This window comes from Chelonoidis abingdonii, chromosome 6 (genome assembly GCF_003597395.2).
Source record: "Chelonoidis abingdonii isolate Lonesome George chromosome 6, CheloAbing_2.0, whole genome shotgun sequence".
NCBI classification, from domain to species: domain Eukaryota; kingdom Metazoa; phylum Chordata; order Testudines; family Testudinidae; genus Chelonoidis; species Chelonoidis abingdonii.
In genome coordinates, this window is record NC_133774.1 from 99423364 (window position 1) to 99438241 (window position 14878).

Here is a 14878-nt window from a genome sequence, read left to right on the forward strand (position 1 = left end):
CTTCCTACATTCAGTCAATGCCAAGAAGTCAATGTTAGGGGAAGAGACAGTATATATCTTTTTTAGCCATGTCATTGCTGAAAACACTTCTCCCCCTGGAGGTATTAGCCTGTCTCTGCACTATTCAAGGGTAATGCTTCAGCTACTGCCATGCAGGCACTATAGCTCATTCCATCCTTGCACACTTCTAAGAGCCATAACTTAGCCCCAGAGCTGAGAGATCAGGCACACAAAAAGCACTCAAGCTCTGGAAACTCCACCACTAAGGCTGCTCCAGCAACATTACCTCATTTGTATTACATACTCTTACTATTAACAACTTTTAAAATACACAAAGTAATACATTAAGGTTTATAGTTAAGACTACTGACTTTAGCATAGCTAGAGCAACCTTAATTTGTAATTTCTTAACCTTTGAATGTTTAGACTGACAACCTTCATATTTCAGTAAACATTCTTTTGCATCAAGTTCCTATGATTTATTAAAAATAATAAAAAGTGGAACATAATTGACTTGTGCAGTTCAGACATTTCTGCCTTCACCAGACAATCTTGTGGGTGTCGTTTTTTGCTATTTGTCTTGCATAGCATACAAACTCTCCTGGTTTGACAATCTCAGCTTATCAGTTTGTTGAGCCAGCAAACATTTTTCTAACCAGTTGCTCATTAAACAAGCTAGGCAAAGATGTGTAGTATGTTGCTCTTTAAGTGGGCAGCTAACAATTTAATGGAATGTATTACTGTGCATGCTCAGTTGTACATTTTCAAATGTGTATTGCAATTAAACAGGATGGAGTACGGTTTTATGATGGTTTTATTAGCGTGAATTTAGAATGACTGTTTTGCAGTAGTTATACAAGTCATCTAAAACAGCTGCCAAAAAATCCACTTCTTTCTTACCATACCGTCATATATTCTGTTTATTCCATATTTTACCGAGGTTTTAGAGTTGTTTTTTTAATGGTCCTAAGTTTTTCATCTCCCTGCCCTCAGAGACTTTAGAGGATCATGATGATCCCTGCTGACCTTAGTCTTACCTGCACATTGCAGGCCACATAACCTAGTCCATCTACTCCTCTGATAGACTCCTAACCTCTGGCTGAGTTAATGAAATCCTCAAATCCTGGTTTAAAGACTTCAAGTTACAGAGAATCTACCATTTACATGAGTTTAAATCTGCAAGTGACCCATGCTGCAGAGGAGTGTGAAAAACTCTGAGTTTCTGCCAATCTGATCCATGGAAAATTCCTTCCTGATCCCAATTATGGTGGTCAGTGAGACCTTGATTTTTCTCACTATCATTGGTATAATTGTACAGACCGTGGAAAGCAAGAAAAAATTATCACTTAAAATTTGATATTAAAAATAGTTTTTATATATTGCTCTAAAATAATTTTTTCCAATGTTGTAATTTTAAAATCTCATAATCTCATAATCTGATAAAGATAGAAGCATGAGAAAGAATGGAGTCTCGAGATCAAATACTAGCCCTGATGTTTTGCGAGATAATAGAATTTATGTATTCGCTGGACCAGGACTGAGTATTATCCATATTGAGCCTTGGGTCAGTGAAATTTTGTGGAAAAATTCACATTTGGAAGAAAGAAGGAAACAATTTTATAGGCTTTTAACAAAATAAAACAAAAACGTAATTGTCTGTTTTGTTTTTTAAAAGCCTCCTGGGAAAGATAGATTAACAAGCAAAGTGCCGGTGACATATTTAAAAGGTACAAGTTCAAAAGAGAATTCATGGAGATAAGGTATGGCATAAAGTTTTTAGTGGCATGAGTTTGGGATAGCTGCATTGCTCAGAAAGATGGGTTACTCATTAGTAACCATTGTTGTTCAAGAGTCAACTTAGTGTGTGCATACTTGTGGATGTGGCTTTCACTCACAAAGTGTGGAAAGATAATGTTTTTAAAAAGTGCCTTCTGTAATCTCTCTTCCTCTATTTCCTTTCTCCACATCATTATATTTATATTAAAATTTCAACTATTCATATTTCCCATTAATAAAAATTATAGAAATTCTAACCAATTTTCTACAGCTAAGAGAGAAAGAAGGCCCAAATCTGCTTCCACTGAGGTTAATGAGAGTTTAGGCATTAAATTCAAGAGAATCTGTATTACGCCCAGAAAGAGAAATATCCAAAACAACCCATACTTACATTTATAATATATAAAATCCAAGATGGGCAAAGTCCAGCCATATGAAGATGGGATAATGACATTTGGTGCAAAGTGCATCTGCCAAGATGAAGCTTATTTAGCCTGGTTGAGGTAAAACAGATTCTGTAAATATCACCATAAATTGATAGTAAATTAAACCAAACCATTAGATGTGAACTTGCCTTGGTTGTATAACCATGTGATCTTTTTGCTGTTGACCTTTTTCCCATCGCACCTCTTCTGTATGTTATAATGGTTTGTCCCTTTCTATCTAAAGTTAGGCTCTGATCTTGCAACCTCAGATTTGCAGCCTCATCATGGAAGTGCCAAGCCTGGTTTCTGTTGCTATATAAATAAATAAATGAAAATACTAATGACCATACTGAAATGCGTTGGAACGTTGACTGCAAACTTCAGACTAGTTATGAGCTGAAATAAATCATGTTTAAATTCACCTCATTGGTGAAGTAGCTTATTCAGAAAGCTTTATTCTCTAAGGAGAAAAAAGATACATAAATGACTTTACCACCTGTATTCATCAGTGGAGAGTCAATTACTACTGTACTTCAGTATAATCAAATGGAAGTTTCGGCATGTTTCTATTCTGATTTGTATTTACATATGAAGTAGTAGGTAGTGAAAAAGGTAGGAGTGTGCGATTTCAACTTATTGCTCCCATGAAATAAGAGTCTCACTTATAAACAAACCTGTAAAGCAATTTTCTCTCTTAGTTTCCCACACTTCAAAAGTTGGGTCCCAAATGCTTTAGGCTACCAAGAATTATGGGTGAGTAATTGATGTGGAGAACTTCAGTTCTATTTTGAATGATACAGAATTGTATTTAGTCACTCCACGTTTTTAATAACTTGAGAAAGACAAAAAGGTACTCATAAGTACTGGCAGTCTCTTCTCGGTATCGATCAGAAGTACCATTGGTATCTAGGTTAATCTGAAAATTCCATTTCTTTCTATTACAGAGCCTTAGATTGAAACTGGGCACCAGTTCCCGTCTAGTATTCTGTCATTGGTACAACCAATCCACCCTGGCCATATGGGAGAACTAGTTCCAGATTGTGTAACTGTACTTGGGTGGGAAAAGGGATTTTATCCAATTCCTTTGAAAATAACATAGTTTGAATTAATTTCCATGGTGCATTCACCGATTTGAACTGTAGGAAGTAATTAAAAAATTCTCTTGCATCATAAAGTCCCTGGTTGATCTCCAGTTCTTTCTCAGACACAGAGGCCCTGATTTTTCAGTGTAATTGTTTGCACCAGTGCAAGAAGAGTGCAGTACATTACCATTTTAATATGGTAGCATTTTGCATCCACTTTCCCCTGATGGCAATGACTGCAGAGTAATAAAAAATAGGACCCAGCAACCATTATTAATTAGGTGTCAGTTGTTATACACAGGCACATAAAACTCAAAAGCAAAGATATTTGATGGCTGTGTAGGTGACACCTTGTGGGGAACCCACGTTTGTGTGAACAGCATGAGTCCACATTTATGAATGTTCATTGACCTAGGTAGATTTTCAGGGGGGAAATCTAGAACCCACTCTTACTCTGCTTTAATTTCATTCATAGTTTTAGACTAACCTTTCACACAGCCCTATGTTATTGCCTAATTTTCCTGTCTTTAGGGACTGTATATTTCTGCTAGGATGAATTCTACATGACCGATTACAGTAAGGCTTTCTGTTATTCCAGAACTGAATCATTTCAAAACATCTTGAGTAATGGTTTGCTATGAATAAAATACCCACTCCCGTTCCATGGCAACAAGTCTGTTTCCAGCATTTGCCATCTGGTAGTTCATGTTTGTCTTTCTCTTACTTTGTTCAGCAGCTAGCATTAGTCATTCCCCATCCATTTTTACTTCAGCATCTCTGTGACATTTTCATTATACTTATGTTAAGGATCAGAAGAATTGCGTAAGTTACTGGATACTGTAAATGTGAGTTCCAGTAAGGCCACTATAGAGCTGCTTATTCTTTTGTATGGCATTTGAAAAGCAATGGGCTTGGATTATAGTTGTATTTTAAGATTTAAAAGCCATTCTAATGCTTCTGGGGTAGCTAGGTGAATCCTCTTTGTACCACTACTGTAAGTGTGAATAAGGCAGTTGTTTGTGATGTGTTGCATGGTTTGTATTTCACCACAGTTACAATTTGGTGGTTCTTGGATTTTGTATTTGTGGAGGAAATATCTGTCTGAATGCAGTTGAGTGCAGGCCCCTTCCTACAGGGAAGGCAGAATCAACGAGAATGGTGAGGAGCTGCTGCACCATACTGGTGTGCAGTACTCCACTGGTGACAAAACAAGGGCTTGTATTGACATTTGAAGTGTGCATGCTGTTGACAACAGGGGGTGCTATTACCCCTGAAATGGATCTTTACTGGCTCCCGGAGGAGCAGGTTACTGTCATACCATTGAAAAAGGTCCAATTATCTTCAGTACATAGCATTTTATTGAGAAGGAATTATACAAGTGGTAAAGGGTTATATTAAGCACACAACTCCTATGTTGGACATTAAGAGCTAGACATTCCTCTTAATGAGTCTCTCTTTCACAAACACACAGAAACAGGCCCTGTGTTAGCCTCACGCAGTTCCTGCTTGGCAAACAGAGAAGGTGGTTACCAGTTTCATAGATGGTTTCTTCCTTCCTGGTCTGTTCTTCCTAGCCCTCTGGTCTGTCTCGGATTCCCTTGAGGCAAGACCTTGGTTGCCTTGAGACCCCTGTGGTTCTCAGTCCTACCTGAGCCCATGGAACAGAGTTTTGGCTACTCTTTCTGGCAGCATTGCTTCTTCAACCGTCAGTTAAGGAATCCCAACCACTATAATTTACTTTGCTTGATTCTTATACTCTTTTTCCTCAAAGGAGTCACATGTCTTAAAAGCATACCCAGGGAGCGTATTATTACTAATTTTACCTAATTATGTTTTAGAAAGGGCTGGCGAGGGTGGTACCAAACAAAGATCACCCCACGTTTACTCACGTATCAATCATTCACTCTGATTCTTTGCGTGGTGTCCTTGCAGTAAGGTCACTACAACCAGGTCAACCTGTGCTCCATGCTGGAACTTTATGCGTGTGATATTTACTTTTGCATGGGCCCATATTTGCTGTTCAATATTGATCATACACGCAGACTTTGCTAGTTCTTTATGAAATATGCTTCTGCCTAAAAGGAACCTGCTCCCAGGATCCTCTGCAACCATTCACCCATGTTTAAGTCATGCCAAGTTATGCTCACACCATTCATTCAGTATGGCCACACCACTTTAGCACCGTCCCACACAGGCATCACATCCCCAGGATGTGTCAGCAAGCTTCTGAATGATGTTAACCCTTCTTTTTGGTGGTGCAAAGCTATTGGCAGTAGCTCAGCATCCAATCGAGGGTAACTCCAAGGTACCATAGATTGTAGTCATGCAATAAAGGCAGACCACAAAAGTCCACTTTCACTGGCACCTTGGCCTCGTGGTTGTTCAAGTGGAAGGCAGAGATGAGCATTTTCAAAGGGTTGCAGTTGCCAAGCTTTGAAATATGTCTCAAGCATCTGGAAGTGAATTTTTCGTAGCTGTCTCTGCGGCCTTCAGAGAAGATGCTTGTGTTGCTAGCACAATATCATCTGCATAGATGAATTTACAGGATGATGTGACTGCAGTGTTGTTGATATAGAGATTGAACAGTGCAGGCATTAAAATGGATCCATAGAGCTGTAAGCTGAGAAACCCACTACTACTAGCAGAATTGTTGTACACCAGCTGTTATGAAGTGTGAAGGTGGATGCTGAAACTATGCCAATCACATAGTGATGGACTTGTTATGGAGTGTAGATAGTGCCTGGATTCACTTCTCAGAAGAAGTTGCAGATACAAGGTGGGTTGGTTTGCTTAGTGGACCATGAGTAGGCATTTCAAAGGCATTTCAAAGTCAGACAAATCAGGTAGAACAGATGTTTTAATTCAAGCCCATTTCTGCTGTAAAGAAATATGCACTTAAAACCAGATGTAACATGATTACTGTTTTGTCATTATGTGATGTTAATGTTGTGTATATATTTAAATACATTATTAAAATATTTAACTATTTTGTTTTTCTCCTTTAGATTATGTTTTTGGAGCAAGCAGATCAGCAAGAGCAACTAGCAAAGAAGTGGGGCTTCAAAGCATCTGATGTAAGAGAGCTTAGTAATCAGTAGGTATTATATTTAAGTTCATTTAGTCATATTGGTTTCAATTTGTTCCCTGGATGGCTGAAGTATTACATATGTATTTGCACTTATTACATATGATTTGCACTCCATTCCATCCTTTGTGGTTTTGCCTATGCAAAGCATTTTGGATTGGGCCCTAAATGTGGGCAGTGAATACGCTTTTGTCATTCCTTGAGCTGGGAGTTTAGCAATGAGTGAATTGTGGTAGCTGATTCATAACTCTCAGATTGTAAAGCCATATTTAGGCTTGACAAATAACCTATTCTTTTTGCATACCTGTAAACAATATTCTCTATCTTTTTTAGTAGTATACATTTACATTCTGTTGTCCATTTTGTTAGCAGCAGGCTGTGCCAGTGGATCCTGGTGGAAAACTCCACAGCAGAGTTAATAAGTAGGGGTAGCACTTCACTTTAAAATTCTGGCTCAGCTGTCAGTTAGCATGATGTCTGTTTGCGTTAGCTTCCTGTCTGATAAGACTGAGGTATAGATTTTAAAATATGACACGTTTGTACAGTTCACACTATTGAACAGTTGAGCAAATAACACACACAAACAAAATTCTGCCAATATTCATCCAAATTCAAAAATGAATTTTGATTCAACCATACTTGCAATTCTTGCGTTTGTGCTTTGAGAACATTCAAATTGTCAATATTTATGATCAAAATAGTAATGAAAAGCAAATTTGAAACAAAAATGCTTTGAATATTTGGCAAATGTGAATTTTGAGTTGTATACTTAATTGTAATATTCAAAATACATGCTGTGTAGGTTAGTTACATCTGTCACCCAATCAGGGCAGAAATTGTAGCATGTGACTTACGGAACAAATTAACACAGAGCAAATTTCAAAAGTTTGAATATAAAATGTTCCTAATTAACAATACGCAAAATTCATATAGGAAAATTCATGAAGAAATTTGTGAATATTTTTGAACAAATAAGTCAGACTTTCATGGTTTGTTTATGATATTTCATAATCAGAAAAAAGTGAAATTCAGCAAATACATTATGATGAATGATTCACTCAGCTCCATTGCCAAATGCATTTTTTTTTAAAAGAGGTTTCATCACATTTGGAAGAAATATTTATAGCCATATAAATTAGTTTCCAAGAAAATAACTTCAGAGTATGAGAATAAGAGTTTTGTGATACTACAAGAGGGGGAAATCATCATTCTCTACTATTTTAAAAATATTTGACATCATGTTTACTTTTAATTCCTGATGGAGCCCATGACCCAGAGCGTCTGGTGCTGGAAGTCCACTCGGGTAGTTGTGGTGACACAAGGCAGCATCCTAGAGTGCCTGATGCTGCACACAGTAAAAGGATGTACTTCCTTAGTAGAAGTCTGTACTTTGGATGCTGAAGATCTGGGCTTCAAACCCCGCAGACCACTCATGCTGGGGGCCATCACACAAGCATGTTGTACAAAACAAAATCATAAGTTATTCTTTAAGAGCAATTATTTAAAAATCCAAACTACTATGATTTTTTGTTGTTGTTTTTAAAACAGTGAATTCTTCATGCCGGGAATGGTTGATACACATATCCATGCATCTCAGTATGCATTTGCTGGAACAAGAGTAGATCTACCTCTTTTGGAATGGTTAAACACATATACATTTCCAACAGAAGTCAAATACAAAGATAATGATTTTGCTGAAGAAGTATACACCAGAGTTGTAGTAAGTACAGCAAATGTCTTCTGCGTACTATTGTTGTTCATTAATATGTACTTTACCTTATATCAGCTTTCAGAAGCTGACAGTACAACTCAACAAAAAAATAAGAGACTATATTAAAATTTATATTATGAAAAATAGGAACTAAATAAATTGGGAATATTGTCATTGTTCAAGATTGTAAACCAAGATGTCTAATTCTGATGTCTAGGAGTGTGATTAGGTCTGTGTGAACCCAGTGAAGTTCAAGGTATTCTTAGCATCTCTTTTTTAGGGTTTTAGTGGTTTGCAAAGCTGGTTCAAATTTAGCAATTTAGTACAAGTATAACAACTATGATGTAGTTCCACTGAAATTGTAATATGAATGAAAAAGTAACTTATTGCACAAGTCTGTTACTTGAAAATACCAACTTTATGGACTTTGTCAATATGTGTTTCTCAGTGAAACAGCATTTAATCTACAATGCATTGCCTTTATTACAGAATGTATTTTACATTAAATGTGAGCTTTGCTAAACATTAAGATACTTATGTGATGGGGACCAAATAAGAATCTAGATAGCCCTTTACATAATATGCGTCACCAAGATAGTTCCTACTTCAATGGTTGTAAAAAGTCCATAAAAATATGAAATAGTTGGGAAATTCTCAGTTAAGACTGTCTAAGTATAAATTAATTCAAATTATCCCTAATGAATATATGTCTTTTTGCCTAGTTTCTTACCTCAGAACCCATTTCATCACATGATAGTCAGCAATTAACATATATCACCTGTCCTAGGCTCCAGGCACCTTTGCCAAAATTTAAAAATGCAATCAACACAAGTAAAGCCAGAGACTGCTGCACAGCCTCAAGCCAAAGAAGACTATCAACATCTACTTCAGGGAGATTATACCTAGACACAGTTTCTCTATGATCTTACGCAAACATGAAAGGTTAGATAGTGTATTAGTTTCTTGAGTAGAGGCCTCACAGCAGCTTCCTTCAGAGATGCCTACTCCCCAAGCAGATGTTGATAGTCTCCTTGCAGTGCACCATTGAGGGAGGACATGAGTCCAAAGGACACGTTGTGGGATGAAGGGAACTATTACAGTTTTGAACTAATAAGTACAGTAACTCCTCTCTTAACGTTGTAGTTATGTTCCTGAAATATGTGACTTTAAGTGAAACAATGTTAAACAAAAATCCAATTTCCCTGTAAATGGGAAGAGTGGGGAGTTAAATTCCAGGGAATTTTTTTTCCACCACACAAAAGACTATACACACACATATACACAGTATAAGTTTTAACCAAACAAGTTAATAGTGTATACAGCAACGATGATTGTGAATCTTGGCTGAGGTGATGGAGTCAGAGGGTGGAATGTTTCCCAGGGAATGCCTTAGTGCTGAATGATGAACTAGCACTCGGCTGAGCCCTCAAAGGTTAACACGTTGTTAATGTAGCCTCACACTCTACAAGGCAGCACGAATGGAGGGAGGGGGGTTGCATGGCAAACAAGAGACAGAGACACACACCCTGTGCGAGAGAGAGAGAGAGATGCGCATTACCCCTTTAAGTACACTGACCCAACTCTAAGTACGTTGCCTTTTTAAGTAGATCAGCAAATTGAGACAACAGCTGCTGCTTCCGTCCTGAGCCCAGTCATGTCACACACCCCTGCTCTGTGGAGATGGTGTAAGCGAGGGGCAGGAGCAAGGGGGAGGGGGACATCCTGAAATTAGCCCCCCCTCGTCCCTCCCTCCCCCAGCACAGCAAGTAGGAGGCTCACGGGAACAGCTCCAAAGTAGACGGCAAGAGCAGCACATGGCAGTGAGGGGAGGGACAGTTGAACTGCTGGCAATGCCTGCTGGGCAGTTGTCACACAGGGAACTTAAGGGAGCAGGGAGCTGATGGGGGGCTGCCGTTCCACCCTGGTTTCAAGCCCCCACCAACTAGCTGCAACGGGCTGCTTTCTGCGAGCGGTGGACAAAGAAGGCGGCTGCCAAACAATGTTATAAGGGATCATTGCGCAACTTTAATCGAGCATGTTCCCTAATTGATCAGCAACGTAACAATGAAACAACTTTAACTGAGATGACTAAGTCAGGAGTTACTGTATATCAGCCATAGTGTCCCTATTAAATACATTAAAAATCTGCTATAAAATTAGTATTTTTTCACTTCTCTTTCAGTCCCAGTCAGTGCAAAATTCTGTAGAGCCATCTTGCAGATTAAAACCACTGATTGCATGTTCTGTCATTTTGGCAATGTGACACTTTTCATACAGCTCAAAACTGAATTCTTTTTATAGAGAAGAACGCTAAAGAATGGCACGACTACAGCATGCTACTTTGCAACAATTCACAGAGCTGCTTCTTTGCTACTTGCTGAAATTATAGGTAAGAACATAAAAGTGAGTTTTGAGATTTCAGCTGAAATAATAGTTTGTTCAAATCAATGGAGCTGTGCTGATTTACACCAGTTGAGAATCTGCCCCTCTATTTATTTTCTCCCTGAAATCCAACTATCCTCGCTCAATTATTCAGTCCTTCTCCCAGTGTTTCACTCCCATTTACCCTCTGCTCCATCAATTCCCACCCTTGCCACCCCATGTCCCAATAAGCAATTGCAGCTCCCAAATCAACTAGTAGGTTACATCACTCATCTCTTTATGTGGCTCTGCTGCTCCTGCTCTGTTGCTGCTTGGGTACTAGAAGATCCTATGCCTAAATGGCAGGAGAAATAGTCAATATCTTCGCTCCCTACCCTACCTAGACATTGGGGTAGGGTCAGTGCCAAGATCTTCACTCACCCCTCAAGGCTGGAGAGAGGGAGCTGCACCAAGATCTTCTCTCCAATCCACAGGGAAAACAATGTTGTCAACTCCCACTATGTTATTGCAAAGCTTGGGATAACTTGGAATCCTTATTAAATCCTCAGTTTCTGGAATCAAGTGAATTTTGTGAGAATCTCAGCTTTCATTTTAAAAAAGTAAGTTTCTGGCCCTTCTGCTTGTGGAGAAAACTTGAAGTGAATGAACACTGAAGGCTAAGAAACCTGAAGACAGAAAAAAGAACCCAATATTTGTTTATTTAAGTCTCATTGTTTTAAAGCTAGTCAATATTTTTAACTCAATCTCGTGGGGGGCTTAGGCTGTACTCATTATTTTTGAATGGTTGGGGATTTTCCCCTCCCCTGCAAGTAGGCCTGGGGAAGGGGAGCTGAGGCAAGATCTTGATTCTTTCCCTTGGTTTAGCAGGGAGAGGGGTTTTGTTGGGATCTTTACTCCCTCCTCCACCAAGTGAGAATGGTCAGTTTTGTCTCTTGGTGTACTGGCCTGGGGAGTCCAGTGGAGATGCATGTCTCTTGGCTAAGGAGCTCTCATGCACAGGAGATACTGGTCAGTGCATATGCCTGCCACCAGGATGCCCAGTGTTGGGGAAACCTCAGCTGGGGCAAAGGAGAAGTATTTGCCTGACTGCAGTTATTGGAATAAAAGTTTACAGATTCCAATGGGCTGTGAATAAATATTTTACTTCCTTGTTTTTATAATGTTTTCATATTTTTTCTGTGAGGTGGCTTGTTATGCAGAAACACATTTTCAGTGTACCCTCAAGCTAACTTCTGAAGTTACATCCATGCTTTTGCACATGCAAACAAAATCTAAGCTGGTTTGCACTTGCAAATGTTACTTGAATGTGCAAATCAAATGTAGAATTGATTCTCTGTGCTTTTAAGGCCCAGGACTGAAATGTCTTTGGGCGGACACTTTTGTATAGCACTTGCCCATACAATTACTGCGTTCCAAATGTTCAACTGATGTGCAAGTCCTCTGATGTTGTTAGTCTTCTGTTTTCATAAGGACCAAATTTGGCCTCAGTTCCAAATAAAAACGAATCAGAATAATGACTTATTTGAAATGAGCACTTTAGACAGTATGATGGATTTGTTCTGATATAGTTTACATGCAATAAATGTGGAATATACTCTTGGCTCTTTCCTCAACACCTAGGAACATTAAGCATGTGAACTTTTGTGACCATGACCAACATGCTCTTAGTGGAATGACTGAAAGAGGCCATTACTATTAATTTTGCATATATCTCCTTTCCTATTATATACACCTGTACCCCAATATAACGTGACCCAATATAACACGAATTTGGATACAACGCAGTAAAACAGCACTTCAGGGGAAGTGGGGCTGCACACTCCGGTGATCAAAGCAAGTTCACTATAATGCGGTTTCACCTATAACACGGTAAGATTTTTTGGCCCCCGAGGACAGCGTTATATCGGGGTAGAGGTGTAGTACAGATACTATGCAAATGGAGCAAAATAATGTGAGCCAACAAAATTTTAGTAACCAAGTGTGAAACCATATATGTTAAACTTTGCTGCATCAGGCCCTAATTGGCAAATCATCTGTACAAATGCCCTGTTTATATGTGCATTTATGGTAATTATAGACTCATAGACTCAGACTCGTAGGTCAGAAGGGACCAATATGATCATCTAGTCTGACCTCCTGCACAAAGCAGGCCACAGAACCCTACCGATCCACTTTTATAACAACCCTAACCCATGACTGAGTTATTGAAGTCCTCAAAATTGTGGTTTGAAGACCTCAAGCTGCAGAGAATCCACCAGCAAGTGACCCATGCCCCACGCTGCAGAGGAAGGCGAAAAACCTCCAGGGCCCCTGCCAATCCGCCCTGGAGGAAAATTCCTTCCCGACCCCAAATATGGCGATCAGCTAAACCCTGAGCATGTGGGCAAGACTCACCAGCCAGCACCCAGGAAAGAATTCTCTGCAGTAACTCAGATCCCATCCCATCCAACATCCCCTCACAGACCATTGAGCAGACTTATCTGCTGATAATCCAAGATCAATTGCCCAAATTAAACTATCCCATCATATCATCCCCTCCATATACTTATCAAGCTTAGTCTTAAAGCCAGATAAGTCTTTTGCCCCCACTACTTCCCTCGGAAGGCTGTTCCAGAACTTCACTCCCCTAATGGTTAGAAACCTTCGTCTAATTTCAAGTCTAAACTTCCTAATATCCAGTTTGTACCTATTTGTCCTTGTGCCTACATTAGTACTAAGCTTAAATAATTCCTCTCCCTCCCTAACGTTAATCCCCCTGATATATTTATATAGAGCAAGCATAAAATGACAAAGATGTAGAAGGTCTGCTTGATCTCATTATTACTTGATAAGCACCAACACCGTTTTCAGTGCTGTCCAAGACACACACAGACATGTCTTCCGCTCCTAAGAGTTTACAATCTAAGGCCCTTATTCAGCAGAGAGCAGGCCATCCCTATTCAACACAGCAGTTAAGCACATGCTATATTTAGGCACATGATTACCTTCCATTGACCTCAATGGGACTTAATCACAGACTAAACTTTAGGCAGCTGCTTAAGTGCTATGCAGAACAGAGATGGGCTTAAGCACATTCTTAAATCCTTTCCTGAACTAGGGTCTAAATAGGCAAAGACTGAATGGGAACAGACCAGTGGGAGACCAAGATAATTTTGCTGACTTAGGCCTGATCTACACTAGACAATCAAGTTGACTTTATATGTCAGTCAGGGACAGGAAAAATCCACACCCCTGAGTGGCATAGGTAAGCTGATCTAACCTCGAGTGTAGATGGCATGAGGTTGATGGAAGAATTTTGTCAACCTAGCTACCGCCTCTTCAGGAGATGGATTACTTTGAGGGGAAAGGTTCTCCCCTCAGCGTAGGTAGTGTCTACAGTGAGGTGCTATAGTGGTGCAGCTGTGTTGCTGTAGCATTTCAAGTGTCGACAAGCCCTTAGGGTGCCATCTGCCTCATGGAAGTAGTGAGTTTTTGAACGGTTAAGAAGAGCCATTTGGGTTGGAATTTGAACAAGAGCTGCTTTAATAGAGATCATGGCTGCAAAAACAAACTACTAATACAAAAGGACAGAACCAGAACTGTGGCTACCATATTTGGCTATTCACATTTAAGTGACATCATAGATGAATAGCAGATAGCACCAATTTGGTCAATACTGTACAGGTATCACTTAAGCGTAATAGCACTACGGACATTTCTAGTCATAATCTTGTTCATCACTATGATCTCTTGCGAGAGCATGTGGGTTACCAGTCTTCATTGGCATGGCAAGTACACAGTTCTATGCAGGGAAGATTGTTCAGACTCCAGACGTGATTGACTGTGCAGCAGCCCCCACTGTAAAGGCACGAATAAGGTCTTATAGAGGCTCAAAGATCATTGGGCCTTAGAAGAATACAGAAAGTAGTTCACAATCTAAATTTTTTCTATCCATGTTGCGTTAGTGATCCAATATCTGGTTTGCCTGTGTGCAAAGACATCCAAATCTTTGTTTGCCAAGATACGTTTTTGTCCTCGTGTGGTGGAAGTTTGGCCAGTGACTTGTCCTTTTCAACAGCTAGATTGAAGTGCTAGTGTCATAAACAGATAGCTAAGGGTTAATGTTTCTTTCACCTGTAAAGGATTAACAAAGAGAACCAAACACCTGACAAGAGGACCAATCAGGAAACCGGATTTTTCAAAGCTTAAGGGAGGGAATTTGGGGGTTTTTCTTGGTCTTGGGTTTTTGTCTGGGTTTTTGTCTGTTCTGTGCTCTCTCAGCTATGAGGATCTATTCCAATCTTTCTTACTTCTGTTCCCAGTTGTAAGTACAAGGTAGCAAAAGTATGTCTTTTAAATTGTTTGCTGTATTGATCTGTGTATCTGGCTGATGGAGTCTTTATGGGTATTTGGTCTATAGTACTTCAAATTGTATTGT

General features: G+C 39.3%; 1 protein-coding gene across 2 annotated transcripts in view; it reads left to right on the forward strand.

Annotated features, from left to right (window-relative positions):
* GDA (guanine deaminase) overlaps positions 1–14878 on the forward strand; it is a 48381-nt gene that overhangs the window by 3637 nt on the left and 29866 nt on the right. For both annotated transcript variants that reach the window (XM_032798152.2, XM_032798153.2), the window contains exons 2-4: positions 6289–6377; positions 7917–8088; positions 10381–10468. In XM_032798152.2, coding sequence (XP_032654043.1) covers positions 6289–6377; positions 7917–8088; positions 10381–10468 — 349 coding nt within the window. The remainder of the gene's footprint in view (positions 1–6288; positions 6378–7916; positions 8089–10380; positions 10469–14878) is intronic.